Below are 23,606 nucleotides of genomic sequence, written 5' to 3' on the forward strand. Positions count from 1 at the left end.
ACGTGCTCTAGAATTTTGGTATAGTACAGTTGAGTATGAAGTTAAAATCAAGATCTGTGTGTTTAAGACTCATTTAACACAGTTATTACTGGAGGTACTGAACTCAAATGCCTTTTTATCTATAATACCATCTGTAGTACATAGACTCTTGAGTTGATACCTGTGGCAGGACTCTATTGTATTATATATTTAGTATGCTTACCAAAAAGAAAACAATATTTATCTCTAATGCTCTACAAAGAATCATTCCAGTTTGAACCTAAAAATAATCTTGACCTCTCTTAAGAGGTCAAGTAGCAAGTATTCTTTACTTGTTATACTTAACCCACACATGAAACGGATTTTTAATCAACTGTTAAACATATAAAAAGAGTATGTATATGTGAGGTAGCTGGCTTCTGCCAATCACTAGGAGATTAATTTTTTTTCTGTTTCAAGTGATACTCTGATAATTGCTAGTTGAGTAGTTAAAATGCACGATAATGAGATTGTAACTATTCAGAGACTTAAAAATGAGCATAATGAGTTGACTGGAAAAAAGAAGGTGATTCCAGGCCACAGAAATAGAATATGAAAAGAATGAGAGAAAGCATTTCATATTCAGGAAATGGCTATAGGTAACCAGGAATTGTGAAAAACTAAGCTAGAAGGGTAGCTTGGTATAGTTGTTTTCGGTCTTGGTGGTATGTTAGAATTACCTGGGTCTTTTTTAAAAATATGCTGTGCCAAGGATCCTCTTCGAGAAGTGTTATAGGGTAGAACTTACGTAGTAGTTTTTTTAAAGCTCTCCATGGGATTCTAATTTGAAGACAAAATTAAGAATCACTTGTGTGATTCATAAAATACCTTTCAGTGCTATTGCAAGGAGTTATATTTAACAATTTGTTTATATCTTACTCTGCTCCAAAAAGAAAGTAGTGATGATAAGGGTTTAGAATTTATATTGTGGAAATAAAGCATGTATGTATGTGTTTCATACAAATGTGTCAATAATATATGATGCATGGGATATGAACTTATTACTATGTTTGAATACTTCTTGTTGCATTTGGGAAAAAATTCTAGCTTATTTAGTATAGTCTTAAAAGAAGAGTTTCCTGACCACATTTCCTTAGCTTAGCCTATCAGGTTTTGAGGGATCTTGGCCCCCTGTTGAGTTTTTCTAATATATTCCGTACTTGTTTTTACTTAAGTTGACTGCATGTAGTTGGACCCCCCGGTGTATAATGTCCATAGAATATGAGGGTTTTTTTTTCCTCCCAGTTACATGGTATAGTACCCTTTTCTTGGAATCCTATCTTTGTCTTGCTCTCCCCTCAGAATCTTTTTACATGTGATTCCTTCTCATTTTTCAGATTCTAGCTTAAAATGTCCAGCTTGATTTCACCTCCTTGATATTAGTCTTTTCTTTATTACTCTAAAAGTAGATATTTCTCAATGTTGTCACATATTAATTTAGATATTTTGTCTATATTTTCTTTTTCCCACATTTGACTAAACCCGATGGGGTCAAAGGTACAGGGTCTGTGTTGTGTGTATGTGTGTGAATTTTATTTGACTTTGATTCTCTAGTTTCTTGCAAAGTAAGTATATAATGCATAAGGGATATACAATACAATAATTACTGTGTAATTGGAAGACTTTTAAAAACTGGTGTGACATATTCAGGTATGTTTTTCTGAAACTATTTTATTGCTATTTGAATAGATTTGGTGGTGGTATGAATAAAAAGGAAATTGGAATGTTTAAAGAGTAAAGAATAGAAAATCCTGACTCAAACTGAAACAGCAGGAAAACAGTCTCATATAATTGGAAATCTAGAGATAGGAGTCATATGACCGCCCCCATTGAATAATTTCATTATGGACCTGGATTATATCTCTATTTGCCATCCTTAGTGTCTACTTTGCTTCAGATTGGTTTCCCTTGTGGTCATAAGAATGCTGACCTTGACAGTCAGGGCAACTTGCTATCTAATCTTGTCCGTTTGATAGGAAAGAGAGGAAAACCTTTCCATAACCATGGAATTGTAAGTCCTTTTCAGTGTCTTGTACCAATTGTGAGTACATGTTCAATTCCAGACCAATAAGTCTTATAAAAAGAATATTGTGCACTTAATACCTTGCTGTAATGATGTGAAGGTAGGTTAGGTGTGAGTGAGTCAACTACGTTATCTGCTAAAGATGTTGACATATATTGAGCCTCTACCATAAGGAAGGTGGTTTAGGTTTTATATTAGTATATCTTGTTAACTAATTAAATCCCAACAATTGTGAGGATGGGGAAATGAGGTATGAATTATAAAATACAGTTTCTGATGGAAAATACATATGAGTTCATCTTTTGACATAGAATTTGATATGAATATAGGAAATATGGGATGTGAATCTTTGTTGAGAGTTTGTATTAAGCATTTATTTATGAGTTGTGCTATCTTGGAACTTAGCTGTTAAATATATGGATATGGTAAGATTGTTCCAGAAAGTTGCTTAAATGAGAATAGGGAGAGAGTTTAGCATGGAATCATAGAATATGTACATTTATGAAGTCATTAGAACTGAAACTCTTGAAGAAGGTTGACGAGTGACCATGCAGGCAGGCAGATAATGATCTGAGTGAGAACATCTGGAAGGGTAGTGCGAAATATATACATATATTACTAGATATAGGAGAGCTGTGAAGAGTATGAGAAATTACAGAGTCATGATCTATAACGGGAGGGGAGCCCAGTAAAATAAGTCTGGCATTTAGGCCTGTGTTTCCTTTTAAGGCATTTGCCAATTCTGAAATTGGTAGCTGAGACTATGAAAAGAACCTTCAAAATATTTTGGGTTTCAAGGAGACAAAAATTAGAGTTCAGGGCTCAGAAAAAAGGAGATACCTTAGTGAACTCCTGGTCTTTGAGTTGGGTCCAAAAAAGAATTCCTTTAATAGGAAGTATACTAGTAGAAGTAGGACTAGTTCTCAGAAGCACTAAAGCCCAATTGCTAATTGCCTCAATCTGATTGGAAGAAGGTGATCTAGGATTTTACTGCACTTTAGCTTGGCTACTTGAAGCAAAGTAAACCTTTATTGCCTGGAGAAGAGGACATCATTATCTTTGTATGTTTTCACATAAATGTCTGATGTCTTGTACTCATAGAGAAATGACCAGATGTACTTGGAGATATGATGCATGACTAGAAACCAATAACAGAAAATAGAACCTGGTCCACAGATGTTTTAGATGCAGGAAATACCAGATGCGGGAAATACCAGACACAAGCTATAAAGTATCTATATGCTTAATATACATTCAAAATAATAAAAGATTTAATTGATAATTGTTATAACTAGGAACCATATAAATGTAAATATAATGTGAATATAAGTGTAAACGAATTTGTACAAGTATAAAATATACAGTTGACCTTGAACAATGCAGAGATTGGGATGCTGAGCCATCTCATAGTCAGATAATCCCATATAAAATTTTAAAAATATATTTTTTTAAACATTTTTTTAAAATTTTTATTTATTTATTTATGATAGTCACAGAGAGAGAGAGAGGCAGAGACACAGGCAGAGGGAGAAGCAGGCTCCATGCACCGGGAGCCCGACGTGGGATTCGATCCTGGGTCTCCAGGATCGCGCCCTGGGCCAAAGGCAGGCGCCAAACCGCTGCACCACCCAGGGATCCCTTAAAAATATTTTTAATTTATTTGAGAGAATGCATGCGAGTCAAGAGAGGAACAGAAAGAGAGGGACAGACTTGACTCTGTGTTGAGTGTGGAGCCCTGGGACTTGATCCCTCAAACCCTGAGATCATGGTCTGAGCTGAAATCAAGAATCTGATGCTTAACTACTGAGCCATCCAGGTGCCCCTCCAACATAACTTTCAACTCACCAAAAACTTAACTAATAGCCTGCTGTTCACCAGAAGTCTTACTGATAACATAAATAGTTGACTAACACATATTTTGCATGTTATATGTATTATATACTGTATTCTTAAAGTAAGCTAGAGAAAAAATATTAAGAAAATGAGAATGTTAAGGAAGAGGAAATAATACATTTAATTTACAGTACTGTATTTAAAAAATCTGCTTATAGATAGGCCTGCACAGTTCAAACATGTTGTTCAAGGTCAACACATATGATCTATATGTGTAGGTATATGTTAATATATGTGCATTTTCAAAAGAAAATTTCTAAATCTTAAAATGGAAAAAAAAAAAAAGATCTTAAGAGACATTGGATACAGTGGAAAGGTTTAATGTACATGTAATTAAAGATCCAGATTGGGAGGACCAGAATAGGGACCAGAAACCTTAATTGAAGAAAAAATGGTTTCTAGTCTTCCAAAACTGATGGAAAGCAAAAAGCCATAGATTCAAGAAATAATATAGAGCCCAGCCCATATGGATATATGCAAACAAAACTACTCCATACACTCATTATAGTCATGCTATTATAAATGAAAAATAAGATAATACTGAAAGCAGCCAGAGAATAAGACACATTAACAGTTGCTTCTCAGTGGAAAAAAAAATTGAAGCCAGAATACAATGGAATGATGTTACCAAAGTGTTGAAGGAAATAACTGCTGACCTAGAAATATAATGCCAGTGAAAATATCTTCGGGAAAAAAAAAGATGAAATAAAGAAAATGTTAGGCCAGTCAAATCTGAGAGAATTTATCACTTGTATGCTAGGACTCTAGGCAGTTTTAAAGAGTGGTGTTATTCAGGCAGAATAGAAATGACCCCAAATGTCAACTTGGAGATACAGAAAGCAAGAGCAACAGAAGAGCTTAGATAGATAGGTAAATCTAAATATTGACTATATGAAACATTAAAAATATCTTCTGGGTTTATAGAAATAAAAATACAAGACAGCAAGGTGTAAAGGTAGTAAAAGCTTTAGAGCAGTAGAGAAATTTATGTGACTTAAAGGATATGTGCTGTAATCTAGGCAATTACAAAAAAAATGTATAGAATAATGTATAAGGTAATAGTAAGGAGAATATGGAGTAACAAAAATATGAAAAGGTGAGAAAGGAGAAAGATGAAATGAACCGAGCAAGAAAAAAGTAACAAATACTCAGTAATTACAGAAAATATAAATAGACTACACATTCCATTTAAAAGAAAAATTGTTAGACTGAAAAAAAAAAAATCCAACCGTTGTCTGCTAACAAGAGACATATCTTGATAAGAATTCAGGAAGGATTCAATTAAAAGGGTGGATAAAAATATGCCAGGCAAATGGCAATCAAAAGAAAACTGGCCTAAACTATTGATAGCTGACAAAGTAGACAGAATAGCAAGAAGCAGTAAGAGGGACATTTAATTAAGGCCATGTGATTTATAAAATAAAGTTGCCTTTGCAGTAAAGATGAAGTAAATGCTTTGATTTTCATCTAAGAACTAAATCTTAATCTCTACCTCACATGTACATAAATTTGAATCCAGAAATAGTTTGATAGGTACCTACCTTATAACCAAAGATGCACTGTAGAGAAGTGTTAAAGGACATTCTTCAATACAAAAAACATACACCTTACACTGACTTATAATACCTTATGCCTACCTTATAACTTGTACCTATCTTACAGTATGCAAAAAAAGTTCTATGTAGATGATGGCCACAGGTTTTCTGCAAGATACTATAAGCCAATATCTCCATGTCTTCAGAGTAGGAAACTGTTTGTTTAACAGGATATATAAGATATTAACTGTAAGACAAAAGATTGATTTTTTGGACTATGTTAAAATTCCTAATGTCTTTTACAAAGACACCATGTGGAAGATGAAAAGTTCTGCCACACAGTAGGAAATGATTTTTTACAACATGGATAAATGACAAAGTACTTATATTTAAAACATATAATGAATTTCTGCAGATTAGTAAGAAAAAGCTTGATAATGTAGTTAGGCATCTTGAATAGAAACCTCATCAGAGTATGAAGTTACCCAATTTCATTACTCAGCAAGGAAATACAAGTTAAAGCAAAGGTAAGATTCTCACCAAAATGGGTGAAATTTTGAAAAGAAAATTAACAATACCAAATGTTTGTGAAAATTCAGATGAACAGAACTCCCATACTGTTGGTGAGAATGCAAATTGTTGTATCTAATCTGAAGAATTTAAGGTGAATATATTCATACTCTGTTACCCAGCCCTGGCACTTCTCACCATATATCCAGCAGAAATGTGCTCTGTGTGTGCACCAAAGATTCAAATGGGAAAAGTTTATCATAGCATGATTTATATTGGCTCTTATTTGGATACAACACAAATGTCCATTCACAGTTCAATGAGTAAATAAATTTAGGTATATTCACATACCAAGATACTATATAGCAACATGAATTTTATGATTTTACTGATGTAAACTTTAAATCTGCGTAAGTGATCTTGAGTGCTAGAAGATACTTTTGGGGCAGCCCCGGTGGCACAGCGGTTTGGGGCCACCTGCAGCCTGGGGTGTGATCCTGGAGACCCGGGATCGAGTCCCACGTCGGGCTCCCTGCATGGAGCCTGCTTCTCCCTCTGCCTGTGTCTCTGCCTCTCTCTCTGGGTCTATGAATAAATAAAATCTTATAAAAAAAAAAAAAGATACTTTTGGGTAGGAGCAGTTGTGTAGTAATTGGGAAGAGACATGATGGGAACTTAAAGTAGCTAATGTTCAGTACTTGGCCTGAGTGGTAGTTATTCATGTGTGTTTGTGTGATGATAATTTCTTGAGCTTTGTGCTTAGAGCAAAGTATGAAAGTATGTTATACTCAATTTAAGCTGCTTCAGCAAGATAATTATGGGTAAATTTTTTTTGTCCTTACATTTTCTAAAAATGTTAAAGTAGACTCTCTAAGAATACATTTGTGGGCTGAGTTGGTTAAGCATCCGACTCTTGATTTCTGCTCAGAACATGATCCCAGAGTCATGAGGTTGGGCCCTGTGTTGGGCTTCGTGCCGGATGTGGAGCCTGCTTAAGTTCTCTCTCTTCCTCTGTGTCCATTCCTTACACTGCACATGCAGAAGCGGTCACTCTCAAAAAAAAAAAAAAAAGTCATTTGTTATTTTTTGGATAGTACTGTGTTTTTCTCTTAACACATCTCTGAGTAACCATTGATAAAGAATGGATTTGATTTTTCAGTCTGAACTTAGGCACTTGTAATCCACTCATGCCTTGGGGCCAGTATGATTATCTTGTTTTTCTATTTTTTAAAAAATAATTTTAGTTCACAATGTTCTATCAGTTTCGAGTGTACAGTGTAGTGATTTAACAAGTTCATACATTATGCTGTGATCACCACATACATACTACCATCTGTTTCCATAATTCACGATTACCATATCATTGACTGTCTTCCTAATGCTGTGTTTTTTATTTCTGTGACTTACTCTACCCATTCTATAACTGGAAGGCTTGTATCTCCCTATCACCTTCTTTTGTTTTGCTCAACGCCCTACATCCCTCCCCTCTTTGCAACCATCAGTTCTCTGTATTTATAGGTTTGATTCTCCTTTTTATTTATTCGTTTGTTATTGTTTTAAATTCCACTTATGAGTGAAATCGGATGGTATTTGACTTCCTCAGTCTGACTTATTTCAGTTAGCATAATACTCTCTTGGTCCATGCATGTTATCGCAAATGGCACGATCGTATCCATTTCTGTAGTTGTATGATATTCCTGTGTGTATGTGTGTCTGTGTGTGTGTATATACACCCCTCAATCTTCCATATCCATTTGCCTATTGATGGACACTGAGATTGTTGGTTCCATATTTTGGCTACTGTAAATAATACTGTAATAAACATAGGTGTGCATATATCTTTTTTTTTAAGATTTTATTTATTCATGAGAGACACACACAGAGAGAGAGGCAGAGACACAGGCAGAGAGAGAAGCAGGCTCCATGCAGGAGCCCGATGTGGGACTTGATCCTGGGACTCCAGGACCACGCCCTGGGCCAAAGGCAGTTACTAAACCGCTGAGCCATCCAGGGATTCCCTGCATATATCTTTTAGAATTAATTATTGTTAAACATTAATTAATGTTTTTGTTTTCTTTGGATAAATACCTAGTAGTGGAATTATTAGATCATTTGGTCTTTTCCATTTTTAATTTTTTGAGAATTGTTTTCCTGTTCTTATTCATGAAGTGGGGAACTAATCCTCATCTGCATTAACAAATGGATGAACTTAGTACATACAGCATTAGTAATGTATTTTTATATTCTGTAATAAATAAGATGGGGCATATTTCAGTTATTTTGCTATATTTTGTTAGCTGCCGTATATTTTAGCTGCTTTCAGTAAAAAAAATTTTTCCATACACGTGTTAATTATTTTCTCTAAAACTATCATAACATCTGTATCTTACATATTTCCTCCTTTGGGCATTTGGAAAACTAAAATACTTTTTTTTTTCTTTAAGTTTCCTCTTGGTTTTGATGAATTTCTAGCTAACCTAAAATTCTCCTATGTGCAATTGGATATCCACATAAAAAAGAATGAAGTTGAACCCTAACCTCATACCATGTGCAAAATTTTACTGAAAATAGATCATTCACCTAAATATAAGAGGTATAAAACTAAAACTATTAGAAGAAAACATAGGGCTAAATCTTCATGGCCTTGGGTTTGGCAGTGAATTCTTAGATTTGACACCAAAAGCTCAGAAAACAAAGTAAAAAAAATTATTAAGTTGTAATTCATTAAAATTTAAAACTTGTGTGCACCAAAGGTAGACATTACAAAGAAAGTAAAAAGATATACCACAGAAATGAGTAACTGAACAATGGGAACCAGACTTTTGGGGTGATAAAAGAGTTTTGGAACTTGATAGAGTAGTGCTTGCAGGGTATTGTAAATGTACTCAATGGCTCTGAATTGTTCACTTTAAAATGTTAGGTAAATTTTATCTCAATAAAGGTAAATAAAACCTAGTATCCAAATACATTGCCATCATATATTATATAATAAATCAACATATTATTGTTGATTTAGTCGTGGTTGTACCAGGAATGATGAATCTTAGATTTGTCACCTTTGATTTCCATGAATATTTAAATATGTTCTTTTATTTTAGAATAAACTAGAGTTGAATTGGTTTCAAGCTGTTACATATCTGTTAAATATGTTCAATTAATCAGTGAACTTCTATTTAACCTTCACTATTTTTCCTGGTATTTTATATAAAAACATCTTTCTTTTTTTTAAATTTTTTTGATTAATTTATTTATTCATGAGAGACACAGAGAGAAAAAGGCAGAGACACAGGCAGAGGGAGAAGCAGGCTCCATGCAGGGAGCCCGGTGTGGGACTCGATCCCAGGTCTTCAGGATTATGCTATAGGCTGAAGGCAGGTGCTAAACTGCTGAGCCACCCAGGGATCCCCTAAAAACATCTTTCTTAACATTTTCTAGACTTTTACGTTTGATTGAGTGTTATCCTTGATACAGATGGCTCTGTTGGTTTATAGTTAGAATTGGATGGTATAATTATCATGTAATTATATGCTGCATTGTTTACTTTAAGGCCATATGAAAGTGGATTTTTGTACCAAATGATGACCATGGTTTTAATAGACTAAGCTATATTTTCAAGTGATCCAAGGAAGCTATACATAAATGATAAAACTAAAATAATGGTAATTTGTATTTTCATTATTGTTAGATTAAATCTAACAATTTTGAATGAGGGGTTTACCCATGGCTTGGAATTTTTGTTCAAGATTCCTAAATCAGTTTCTGATTGATATGAAATCTCATGAAATTATTTGTGGTCCTGTGATAGACATTCTTTACAAAGACCAAGTAAATTTTGAAAGTTATTCAGTATTGCACTTAAGAATTTCTTATTTTTACATGTATGTGTTAGACACATTTTTGCTGACTGTTGTATCATGAATATCTAGTATGTGTGCATCTATGTCAATTAAAAAATATATATTTCACCCATTACCCCACCCACTTCTCCTCCAGCAACCACCAAGTTTGTTCTCTGTATTTAAGAGTCACACATATGTATCAATTTTAATACTTGTTCTTAGTACTGGAAAGATCCAGGGACTAAGTATGTCATTCTGTATAGTGCCATGGCTTTTGGGTGACAAAATTGTTTTTATTAACATGGCTTAAAATCGTTCCCAGTGTTTATTTCCAGCATATTTTCTTATCTAATTCACAGAATTATTCATAGTGTTAATAAACTGGAAAAAATGAAATTGTGTTAATACATTCCTAGTACAATTGTGAGGATTACAAGCCTGTAATTTTCTTATCTGTGATTAGTTAGGCTAGCCTGTTTTTTCTTAACATTTGATATTTCCTTTGTCGTCATGATTATTTAAATAAGTATATTAAATGTCACTAGTTTATTATAATTTAGTCTCTGAAAGTAGTCTGGGTTTAAGTGTAGATAATATTGACCTCTGCATAGAGTAAAATCATATGTGATTTATATTTGAGTAGTATACCACCCCTTAAAGCAAAGGATACTGGGAAGACATAAGAACTGGGCATTATTGTTGCTCAGAACCTTGTTAGTGGTCCTCCTTCCCATCAAAGCAAGTGTTTTTAGATATTTGAGCTTATTAAATTATAACTTAAAAACCGTGTACACATCCACAAATAATGTCTCTATTTCACGTTTCCAGCCTGATGTTAGCTGTAAGAAATAGAAAAAACCTAAATAATTTTGATTAATAATTTATTAAATATTTTTAAATAATCAGATGAAAAATCAGTACTGGAACAGAAACCTTCTAAACCAGCAGCTCCACAAGTCCCACCTAAGAAGCCTACTCCACCCACCAAAGCCAATAATTTATTGAGATCTCCTGGGACAATATACCCAAAGCGACCTGAAAAACCAGTCCCTCCACCACCTCCTATAGCCAAGTAAGTTTTACCTAGTTTTAATTTAGGTAATTTTAACTTAGGTAACTTACCTAATTTAGTTTATTGATTACCTTCCTTTGACATAAATTGCTGTACTGCTTTTCTAAGTGTTAAAATAATTTTTGAAGTATTTGTTTTTCAGATTTTTTCTATAGATTCTAATGATTCTCTGTTAAATGTTAACTTCATGTTCATACTAGATGAATGAATACACATTTATTAGGCTGTTTTTTACATTTCTGATTTTATTTTGATTAGTCTTATTTTGGAAGTTTATGTTTATGGGAGTAATTTTGTGGAACAGAAAGAAAAACTACTGTGCTATAATATCTTTAGTGTTATTTTAATTCACAATGTTAAAAAATGGTTATTCACATACAAGTGATTTCTACATATGTTTGATTTTCTCATTTCAGGATTAATGGGGAAGTATCTACCATTTCATCAAAATTTGAAACTGAGCCATTATCAAAACCAAAGCTAGATTCTGAACAATTACCACTTAGACCAAAATCAGTAGACCTAGATTCATTTACAGTTAGGAGCTCTAAAGAAACAGGTAAGTTAACATGTAGAAAACTGGTACATTTTTAAAAACTTGCCAATATAGTTTTCAGAAACTATTTAAGAAATTTGTATGCATTTTATGTGTGGATAGATACAGTGGAAATTAATTGAAATTTGTTTAAAATCTGTGAAGCCAAAATAGAAAAATAAAACTAAAAGAAGATAAATGAACAAAATACCTGATTCACATAAGGACTGAGAAACGGATGAAAAGATCATCCATTTGTCATATATTCTGTCCCTTTATAATGCAGTGTCCATACTACCTAACTCAGGTAGATATGAGTACATTTTAGTTTTAAAAGTTGAAGGATAAAGAGATAGATTATCAGTGCCAGGACTAGATTATATCGAAGATTATTTTTACTTCTCTATTTCCAGGTATTTTTGTTTCTAATTCAGGAAAATATGCCTTTTATGCCTCTCTCTCTCTCTCTCTCTCAGTCTCTCTCTGTATGTGTATCAGCAAGCTTTATTTTTTCAGTTCCTTAGTTTTAGGACTTTTGAACCCATCAGTCATCTTTGTCTCTTGGTCTTTTTTATACCTCTTAGTTGTAAAATGGAAAACCTGAAATAGAAGTTTTGATAAAGATCTCAATATTAGGGGCAGCCCCGGGGGTGGCTCAGTGGTTTACCGCTGCTGCCTTCTGCCTGGGGCCTGATCCTGGAGACCCCGGGATCAAGTCCCATGCCGGGCTCCCTGCATGGAGCCTGCTTCTCCCTCTGCCTGTGTCTCTGCCTCTCTCTCTCTCTCTCTCTTATAAATAAATAAATAAAATCTTAAAAAAAATCTCAATATTAAAAGTATAGCACAATCATTACTTTGTGGTAATGGCTATTGTATAGTAGTTTGCATTTGGTTTTAGTTCTTTTACATTTTCAAAGCACTTTCTCATATATATTCTTATTTTATTTTTATGGTAACTCTAAAAGGCTGGTGCTATTTTGTTTCTAAAGAAATTAAGCTATAGACACATCAAGTATCCATGATCACATAAAGCAGAAGAACTCCTTATATAAAGTGCTCATGACACTCTTAAAACTTTTAATGTCTTAATATTTTTAGCCTTTGTGTTAACATTTCATATTTACATTCTCACTTAAAGACCAATTATTACACTTAGCTTTTTTTGTTACTTTATTGTAAGACATGCTACTTACTTACTACCTTTTGAAAATTGCCAGGTGATTTTATTTTTCTGAATTGTTTTTTTCTTTTTTTTTTTTTTTTAATTTTTATTTATTTATGATAGTCACACACAGAGAGAGAGAGAGAGAGAGAGAGAGAGAGAGAGGCGGAGACATAGGCAGAGGGAGAAGCAGGCTCCATGCACCAGGAGCCCGATGTGGGATTCGATCCCGGGTCTCCAGGATCGCGCCCTGGGCCAAAGGCAGGCGCCAAACCGCTGCGCCACCCAGGGATCCCAAATTTTCACTTTTTAAAAAGCTCTTCTATATATAGTAACCAGCAAGCTTTGCTTCCTTTCTTAAATTTCTAGTAGAAATAACACAGGTAATAATATCAAACTATTGTTGGTTTGTAAATTTGGATTTTTTTTTTTTTTTAACTTTTATCCATAACCATTATTTGCTCTTCATTAAAAAACAAAGAGGTGGGGATCCCTGGGTGGCTCAGCGGTTTAGTGCCTGCCTTTGGCCCAGAGCGCGACCCTGGAGTCCCGGGATCAAGTCCCGCGTCAGGCTCCCAGCATGGAGCCTGCTTCTCCCTCTGGCTGTGTCTCTGTGCCTCTCTCTCTCTCTCTTCTATCATGAATAAATAAATAAATAATCTTTAAAACAAAACAAAACAAAACAAAGGGGTCTTGTGAAACGGTTTGTAAATTCCTAATTCCTGGCCTTTTTTTTTTTTTTTTTCCTTCACATAAATAAGTACATTTAGAGAAGCTGAGACATACGTAAGGACAGAATACTAACAGCATTATGACTAAAAAGATGTACATACTTTAACTAAAAAATAACCTTATTGCTAAAAAATGGTAACCATCATCTGAGCTTTTGGCATGTCTTAATCTTTGCTGCTAGAGGGTCTTGCCTTACTTAATGTCCATGGATGCTAATTAAGGTGGTGGCTGATGAAGGTTGAGGTGCTGTGGCAGTTTCTAAAATAAGATAGCAATGAAGTTTGCCTCATCAATTGACTCCTCCTTTCATGAACAGTTTCTTTGTAGCATGTGATGCTGTTTTAATAATGTTTTACCTAAAGTAGCACTTTTTTCTGAATTGCAGTCAGTCCTCTCAAACCCTGCCTCTGCTTATCAGTTAAGTTTATATACTCTTCTCTATGTTTTCTTTAAAGGTTTGTTTATTCATTCATTCAATCATTCAATCATTCATTGATTCATTCATTCATTATAGACATAGAGAGAGAGAGGCAGAGACACAGGAGGAGGGAGAAGCAGGCTCCATGCCGGGAGCCCAGTGCAGGACTCGATCTTGGGACTCCAGGATCGCACCCTGGGCCAAAGGCAGGCACTAAACCGCTGAGCCACCCAGGGATCCCCTTCTTCTCTATGTTTTGTTGTCATTTCAACAGTTTTCATAACATCTTCACTGGGAGTAGTTTCCATCTGAAAAAACAACTTTCTCTGCTCATCTGTGAAGTTTTATCATGAGATTACAGAAATGCAGTCACATCTTCAGTCTCCAATTCCAATTCTAGTTCTCTTGCTGTTTCCACCACATCTGCACTTAACTTCCTCCTCTGAAGTCTTGAACCTCTCAAAGTATTCAATGAAGGCTGGAATCAACTTTTTCCAAACTCCTATTTGACCTCTACGATAAATCCCCAATGTTCTTAATAGCATCTAGAATTGTGAATGCTTTCCAGAAGGTTTTTAATTACTTTGTCAAAAGCCATCAGAGGAATCATTATCCATGGTGGCTATAGTCTTATGAAATGTATTTCTTAAATAATAAGACCTGAAAGTCAGAAGAAAGTCATAATTACTCTTTAGTCCTTGGACTACAGAATGGATATTATGTATTATATTATGCAGGCATAAAAACATTGATTTTGTACATCTCCATCAGAGCTCTTGGGTAATGATGCATTGTCAGGGAGCAGTAATTCTTTAGAAAGAATCTTCTGAGCACTCTAGGTCTCAAAAGTGGGATTAAAATATTCAGTAAAGCATGTTGTAAACAGATGTGCTGCTGTCCTTTTTTGTTGTTGTTCCATTTATAGAGCACAGATTTAGCATAATTCTTAAGGGCCCTAGGAATTTCAGAATGGTAAATGAGTGTTGACTTTAGCTTAAAGTCACCAGCTGCATTAGTCCCTAACAAGAGAGCCTGTCCTTTAAAGCTTTGAAGTCAGGAATTGATTTCTCCTCTCTAGCTATGAAAGTCCCAGATGGGACTTCTTCCACTATAAGGCTGTTTCATCTACAATGAAAATCTGTTGTTTAGTGAAGCAACCTTCATTAATTAGCTTCTGGATAGCTTGCTGTAGCATCTACATCAGCACTTGCTACTTCCCTTTGCACTTTTATATCGTGGAGATGGCTTCTTAAATTTCATGAACTAGCTTCTAGCTTCAGACCTTTTTTTTGCAGCTTTCCTCTCTCAGCCTTCACAGAAAGAGTTAGGGCCTTGCTCTGGATTAAGCTTTGGCTTAAGGAAATAAACGTTGTGCCTGGTTTGATCTTTTATGCAGACTACTGAAACGTTCTCCCTATCAACAATAAGTCTGTTTGCTTTCTATCATCTGTGTGTTCAGTGGAGTAACACTTTTAATTTTCTTCACCAACTTTTCCTTTGTGTCCACAATTTGGTTAACTGCTGCAAGAGGCATAGCTTTGGGCCTGCCTCAGTTTTCTGTATGCTTTCCTAAGGTTAATCATTTCAGAGCTTTTGATTGAAAGTGAGATCATGTGTGACTCTTCATTTTACTTCAACATTTAAAAGCCATTGTAGGCTTATGAATTACCCCAATTTTGATGTTATTGTGCCTGAGAAAATAGGAGGGCTCAGAGAGAGGGAGAGAGATAGGAAACAGCTTCTTCATGGAGCAGTCAGAATATACACAACTCTTGGGATGCCTGTGTGGCTCAGTGTCGCGGCTTGGCATGATCCCAGGATCTGGGATCGAGTCCCCAGTTGGGCTCCCTGCAGGGAGCTTGTTGCTCCCTCTGCTTGTGTCTCTGCCTCTCTCTCTCTCTCTCTGTCTTATGAATAAATAAATCTTAAAAGAAAAAGAAGAATATATACAACTCTTAAAATTAAGTTCAACAACAACAAAAAAAATTAAGTTCAACATTCTGCATGGGCACAGTTCATTCCAGTTACCGTAGTAACACAAGGGTCACTGATCACCCTAACATTTATAATAGTAATGAAAAAGTTTGAAATACTGCAAGAATTATGAAAATGTGACTCAGAGGTACATAATGCTATTGGAAAAAATGGCATTGTTAGACTTGATCAGCGCAGGGTTGCCATCGACCTTCAGTTTGTAAAAAATAGTTATCTGCAAAGTGCAATAAAATAAGATATGTTTGTAAGTTTTGGAAATTGTGTGTCTATTAGAAATATTTGCTGAGCAAGTGTTATATCCCATTACTATTTTAAGCACAAGTGGTATGCTAAGACAAAAGGCTTGACTACTGATAGCATTTAGCTCCTATTCTGATCCTCAACTCAGGCTATTCCTCATTTCAAGTTTTTATTGAAATGTTTTTAGGATTTGTAATATAAAAATGTTTAAACTCGGGGATCCCTGGGTGGCGCAGTGGTTTAGCGCCTGCCTTTGGCCCAGGGCGCGATCCTGGAGACCCGGGATCGAATCCCACGTCAGGCTCCCGGTGCATGGAGCCTGCTTCTCCCTCTGCCTGTGTCTCTGCCTCTCTCTCTCTCTCTCTCTGTGACTATCATAAATAAATAAAAATTAAAAAAAAAATTTAAAAATGTTTAAACTCTTTTTTTTAGATATTGACACCTTAAAAACAACACTGTTCTGCAACAGATACAGCCTCAAATTTGGCATTAGGTTAAAGCATATTTTAATTTATACTTTTGACACAGTTTGAGGTTTCCAATTTCTAAAATAGTGTATGAAACTAGCCCTTTAACATGTTCAGAAAGTTTAAAATGTACACGAAAATCTTCTTAGAGTCTCATTACATAAAATAGTAATTTCAGGTGATGAGAATAGTAGTAAGCACCCTGACTTTTGCTATTTACTATTAAAAACATGGGTTTTAAATTAATTTAATAATGATAGTTATTATAAGTAATAATTATAAATGAGCTAATAGCTCACTTATCATTGTCTTGTTTCTTAATCTGTTTTCTCAGTTAAATAACAATTGAATGATCTGATATGTCTATAATACCTACTAGAATACTTGATAGGAAGATGTTATAAAGTGTTATTTCCCCTTCTTTTCCTTTCCTCTGTTAATCCCATCTCATTCTGTTTCTGTTCTTACCCATAAAGAATATAAATTCCTGACACTACTCTCAGATATGATTATCCTGTATATAAAGCCATTAATAAGCTATTTTGAAAATAAATGTCTCTTAGTATATATTCTTAAATACAAGATAATACTATAAATTGCATAGTTGTTAGAATCATGTTTTAATTTTTTTCCCCCTCTTTTTCAAACACTTCATCAAAAATTGGTTTAGGATAATCTCACTGCCATGACTGGTTAACTGTAAAGTTCACATGGTGAAAATATTTCTAAAATAGTAAGCTCTTTGGGACATAAAATTGGTTTACACATTAGTCTTAAAAGATAGAAAATTTAGTAGTAACATACCTATTACATTGAGAAAGCACAGCTGATGAAATATTCTTATAGTGTAGTATTTTATCCTTTTGCTTGTTTTTCTGTGCTAAATTATTGTGGGGTTAAAAGGAAATTTTAGAGATATATATTATTTGATCCCAAAACATTGTTAAATAGTGAAACATTCTTTGTTTTGTTTGATAGTTGATCTATTTTGTTTGAATTATTTTCTCAATATTTATTCATTTATTTCTTCCAGAAAGAATTTAAGGTAGAGTTTATCTAGTAAGATGCTTACCTGTTGAGTGGTACACACTATAAAAAATGAGTCTATATCTAAACGAGGATACAAAAACAAAACAAAACACACCCCAAAATGTAGAAATTTACCTGGAGAATAAGGGCAGAGATTAAAATTATTTATAGAGCATCATATAAGGCATAATTGAAGGTTCATTTATGGATTATGTGATTTTAAATGTTGTATAAGTTGTATTTTTATAGTGAGTTACTTAAAATATTATGCCATGTTTTTCTTTTATTATATCATATAATTAAAATTACCTCTTTTGTTGTAATTAGTTTCATATGCTGAAGACTAAAACTTGATGAAAGGTAGTTTTAGTTATAACTATATTAATGAGTTATTATTAGTGTAACCTCTAATTTTTTAACTAAAACATTCTTTTGAAGCTGTCTTGCTGTTTAGTAATTTTAAAAAGGCTTTTTTCTACTTATGGTATATTGAAATTAATACTAATTATTTTTTCTTTTTAAAGACAAAAGCATAAATCTAAAATCTAATACACATCTATGTAAGTTTAGATAAACTGCACTAGGTATATGCTAAACATTGAAATGGTTCTATTCATTCTACAACTGTTCCTTTTTCCTGCTTTGTAAAATAATTTTTTTTATTTAGTCTTTTTTCTAGACATTCCTATCCTTGACTTTTCTTTCCAGATTTTGTTTCCTAGCCTGTTTGCCATGTTTCCCTTCTTACGTGTCAGGAAATTATCCTACCTTTCACCATTTTGGTAAGATGACAATTTATAAAAGACATCAAAACAATATATTCCATATAAATAGGTGGTGCACATTGATTTTTCTTTGTAATTGTACTAAAAGTGTACATGTTTGTCTGTCTATTCTAACCCTTTTGGTTTTCCATTTGAAAATAAAATGAAATTTATGTTGAGAAAAATTTCCTGATTAGTTTAAGATATTTTGATTAAAAAAATTAAATTGAAAACCATAAAAGTCAGTTTATTTTCTCCCAAAATTTGAGATTTCATTTGGACTTTTTAAAATTCCATGTCTTCTTAGGTAATGTGTAGAAATCAAAATGGCTGACAGAGAGGCAATGTAATTGTGAGAGTTAAGTGATTGTCATGCCTTTCATGCCATGTGTACAGTATAAATCCACTGTTAACACTCTTAGGTAAATTTTAAATGTGTTCAAATATATCATGAGTCCAAAATGTGCACTGTTTTATTTTACTAACCTAATGCCTTAAATGGAGGACCTGAGAGAGTTTAAGAATAGTAAAATTATTTGTCTTGGTGTTGTAGCCCAAAACTGGACATATGGAAGGCATTTTACATGAGCATGATCTATAATTTATAAATCTACCATTTATTTATCCTTTCAATTTCATTTATCTTCATCCCTTCCTATGTTTTTGTTTCTTTTTCTTTTCTGGACGTTGCTTAAATATGCATTTGAAAATAATCTTCACAGGCCAAAATTATTGGATTATACTTTTCAAGGTTTTTTTTTTAATAGGTTGTCAGTACACATTTATCAATGTTAAAAGCAATTTTCAACCCTTCCAATGACAGCATATTTTAACATCTTTCGAAATACTGATTTTCTTTATGAAATTTGCAAATAAAATGAAATATTTAAAATCTATTTAAATTCAAGACCTTTCACATTATATAATGCATTTTCCATTAAAGCCACTGTGTCTCTTTCTAATATTTGTTATATAATTATTTATAAGCAATTATCAAAAGACTCAACCAAAATTAGGCTGAGCACATTCGATTGATTGCCTGTTGTGATGTGTTAACCTGGTGAGTAGATACTAGATAAAGATAGATCACACAAAGTAATTCCAGAATGGGAGGATGGAAAAGAATTAACAGAGGTCAACAAATACTTAAATTTGTTATAAAACACAAAGCCAAACACTGATACTTTTTCCTATGCCTTACCTTTGTGTCCTTTTACCCCTGACATTTTTTTCTAAATTGATTACTTTGAATGTGAAAATTGATGAATAAGCTTTGAGGGCAGTAATAATAATAATTCTCTTTAGATGTTTTTAAATAAATAACAGATCACTGAGTTTGTATATCTAAGTATTTGACAGAAAGCTTTATAAACATCTAGGCAGTGGGATTGTACAGAATTAATCCTGTACCTGAAAGACTAAACCAAAGATATCTGCTGCCTTACAGAGTATCTCAGCTGTGATTAATATCTGTAGTTTGGATTCTGGGCTAAAGGAAGATTGTATTGACAGTGAAGTGTCTGGAGTTATCCTTAGGATTCTTGTATCACTTAGATATTTCTAGGCTTCAAAATTAAGGATTGCCTCTTTCAACAAGGTTTTCTGGATCATCTAGAAAAAGGGAAGGTATTATATGTCGTTGTTTTAGAGATACTAATTACATAGATCTTTCTTTAAGCCAAGTTACTGGATCGAAGGTCAACCAGCCTTTGATGGTGGGAAAACAAGTAAATGATCTTTGTAGCATTTTTCTTTGATAACCTATTTGCCTTCGATTTAGAACTGTCTCATAGTTCCTATACATGCTGATGTCTAAGCAAAAGTTCAGTGAACTATGAACAATTTGAGTCCCATCTACAAAATACTATGTATATACATACATAAATATATAAAGATCCATTAAATTATCATTGGAAAGTATCAGGTACAGTTGAGTACTTAAATTTGAATATTAGGATACGACTTGAAATTTAAAATATTTTATGTGTTAATTTTCTGATATATTGTCATTACTTATGAGTTGAAGTAGGTCATCTCTTTTTACAAGCAAGAACTTCAGATGACAACTTTTTTATGATACTGTAATTTCCGGTTCAGATTTGTAGCTTTCAATGAGAACTTTTGTTGAGGTTTCTCTATTGGAAACATGAACTTTCTATTGTTTAGTAAAGTCTTATGCTATAAAATATATCAGGTAAAGAGGATGTTTGTTTTTAAGGGTGAGTGTTGTTTTCCAAATGCATATGAAAAGCACAGGTTAACTTGTGAGTCCTAAGTGGTATTCTTTTCAATGTGTAATTTGTTAGACATCCAGAAACTTTTTTTTTTTTTTATCTTTTAAAATATACAGTTATTGCTTAGGAGATATGTTTAATTCTGTTCTCCAGATATTGTAAATTTTGATGACATAGCTTCCTCAGAAAACTTGCTACATCTTACTGCAAACAGACCGAAGATGCCTGGAAGAAGGTTGCCTGGACGCTTCAATGGTGGACATTCTGTGAGTACAACTTCCTGTTTGTAAAACACAGAGAATTTAGCAGATCCAGAATCCTTCTAAAGATGAGTGTGATGGAGAATTTATAGCCTCCACCAAAGTTTAAAAATCAGGAAGATAGCTATTAGACTTAAGTGGCAAATAGTTGGTTACATTTAGAGAACTGTGGGGTCATGTTCACTTCAGAGAGGGTTGCAATGGAAAGTTACAGAATCAAGAATAAAGAGCTGTTCTGAGACAATCGGCACATAGCACAGGGTCAAAAGGGGTCAGGGTATCTTGTAATCTACCCAGCAAAGAACAATAGTTAGAATTGAGTGGTACATATTCACCTTAGGAAAGAACAAGAACATTCTTTTCCTCTGAAATCGTGGGGAATGTGTATCTAAATGTGTAGCTTCTTTGTGTGCTTTCTATACCTTGCCTGGAATGCTGGTAGTACTTTATTATTAATATATTAGCTCTTAACTGCTACAGTACTTTTAAATTACTGAAGTAGAGAAATTTTTGTTGCTATGAGAGAGGCAGGCTATTTTTACCTTCAAGATATGCAAGTGTGTTATTTAGCTTGAAATTGTGTAATATCCTGTTAACAATAATGGAATATCTAGAACAGTAGCTACTGAAAACAGTGATAAAAGTCAGTTTATTATCCAAATGTTTATTGCCTTTTCCTTCTTTGGTATTTTCTGTTTCTTGGTTTTTAAAAAAATCGTTAAGCCAACCCAAAGCCCAGAAAAAACCTTGAAGTTACCAAAAGAAGAAGATAGTGCCAACTTAAAGCCGTCTGAATTTAAAAAGGATTCAAGCTACTCTCCAAAGGTGAGGGATATTATGGCCTAAGATGTGTATAATTTGTAGAATTCTTTGTGAACACCGAAACTGAAATTTTTAAAGCATCTTTTAAAAATTATTTCTTCTGCTAAGAAATTAAAAAATTCCTCTAGTTTTTCAGTTACTAAATTTTTGAGTTACTAAAGTTACACTGTCCTCTGTAGGTCATTTTTTACAAGAGTTTACTTTAAATGAGTAATAAAAGGCTTACACATTTCATATTTTTTAAAGCAGGGATAGATCTATTCATCTTGTTCATTTTCCCTTTAAACATACACTCTCTAGGCCAGAAGCCATCATTTGTTTACTCCTAACCTAGCTTGGTGTTAGGCACCACAGTGACCACTGAATATATACTGAAATGAGTGGTGGTATACGTGGAGTCTTCCATTTGTTGCATGGGGTTAAGACTTCTAAACTCTTTCTGTTCTTACTTAAGATGGTATTATCACAGCCTATACGTACCTTATATTTAAGAAATTCATGTTTCCTCCTCAAATTCATTCCAAGGGCATTTGGTTACTATTCCAGTTTATCAGATGCATTTAATCTGATTCTCTCAACTTGTCAACAGTCATTTGAAATTTTACTTCGTGTTATTTTAGTGAAATAGTAAAAAAGGGCATCAGGCCATGGATTCATTTTAGTGCCTCTTCCATGGACTTACTAAATTCTTCATGATTACTTTTATGTGAAACTCTTTGGATATTCTATGACTATTTAATGTGTAGGAACAAAGCAACACCTAAAAAATGCTGATATAGGGGATCCCTGGGTGGCTCAGTGGTTTAGTGCCTGCCTTCAGCCCGGGGCGTGGTGCGTGGTGCGTGGTCCTGGAGTCCTGGGATCGAGTCCCACATCAGGCTCCCTGCATGAAGCCTGCTTCTCCCTCTGCCTATGTCTCTGCCTTTCTTTCTCTCTCTCTCTCTCATGAATAAATAAAATCTTTCTAAAAAGATGCTGATATATTCTTGCCTATAGGTGCTCCTCTCGGCAGACCATTCATAAGATAAATCTAATAGGTTTTTCTTTTCTTTTCCACTTTTTAATAAATCCTTTGACATTTCTCACATAAACTCCTAGTGATTTCAAGTTTATTCTTTGGTTCCTTGGTGTTTTCACCAGTTGTGAATATCAAACTGCTTTTTCCATTTTCAAAGTTACCATTTATCTTGAAGTATTACTTACCTCCTTGCTATAATTTTTTTTGGTACCTAAACATAAATATAAATACAAATAAAACAAGAACATTTTCTATTTTATTTTTAGCCATCTCTGTACCTTTCAACACCTTCAAGTGCTTCGAAACCAAATACAGCTGCTTTTTTAACTCCATTAGAAATCAAAGCTAAAGTAGAATCAGATGATGGGAAAAAAAACCCCTTGGATGAACTTAGAGCTCAGATTATTGAATTGCTGTGCATTGTAGAAGCACTGAAAAAGGATCATGGGTAAGTAGTCCTTGTTTTCTTCTTTGAAAACTACTTAACACATATGTAAAGAATTCTTTCAAATTCTATCAAGTAGAGATGTAAACTGACAAATTTCTGGTATAAGGAAGTATGCTTTCAAAGAAATTTTCAATAATAGTGCTTCTCTTCTCTCTGCAAAAAACTTGAATTAGAAAATTTGTTCTCCTAGGCTTATTATAGAAATTATATAAATATATAATTTATTAAATATATATATATAAAATGTAAGGATAGAAATCTGGTCAAATGGGTAAATTAGGCAAAAATATTAGGAAAAGTTATTTTGGATCTGGAGTGTATCTATATGTGTATTTACTTTTCAGAGGAACCGGATGGATCACTATTAGGGTTGAGATTGATATATAAATAAAACCAGTGGGTTAGGAATAGGTGATTTTTAAAGTCATTCTCTTAATTCTGAAACTTCGGTAATGGTCTATGGTGAGATCCTAAGTGAAAGTGGCTTTTTAGAGCAAAATAAAATGTAAAAGGTCACTGACCTAGGGCCCGCCCCTCTCTTCTTTTAACTGAAGAAGTAAATAAAGGTTCAGAGAGGTAAACCTAAGATCAT

General features: G+C 33.8%; 1 protein-coding gene across 3 annotated transcripts in view; it reads left to right on the forward strand.

The window, feature by feature from the left end:
* LOC112641699 (CD2 associated protein) overlaps positions 1–23,606 on the forward strand; it is a 144,532-nt gene that overhangs the window by 110,527 nt on the left and 10,399 nt on the right. For all 3 annotated transcript variants that reach the window (XM_049092144.1, XM_025418976.3, XM_049092145.1), the window contains 5 exons: positions 10,725–10,890; positions 11,307–11,449; positions 20,620–20,732; positions 21,450–21,551; positions 22,833–23,014. In XM_049092144.1, the coding sequence (XP_048948101.1) occupies positions 10,725–10,890; positions 11,307–11,449; positions 20,620–20,732; positions 21,450–21,551; positions 22,833–23,014 (706 nt within the window). The remainder of the gene's footprint in view (positions 1–10,724; positions 10,891–11,306; positions 11,450–20,619; positions 20,733–21,449; positions 21,552–22,832; positions 23,015–23,606) is intronic.

Source organism: Canis lupus, chromosome 12, assembly GCF_003254725.2.
Source record: "Canis lupus dingo isolate Sandy chromosome 12, ASM325472v2, whole genome shotgun sequence".
In the NCBI taxonomy this organism is placed as follows: Eukaryota; Metazoa; Chordata; class Mammalia; order Carnivora; family Canidae; genus Canis; species Canis lupus.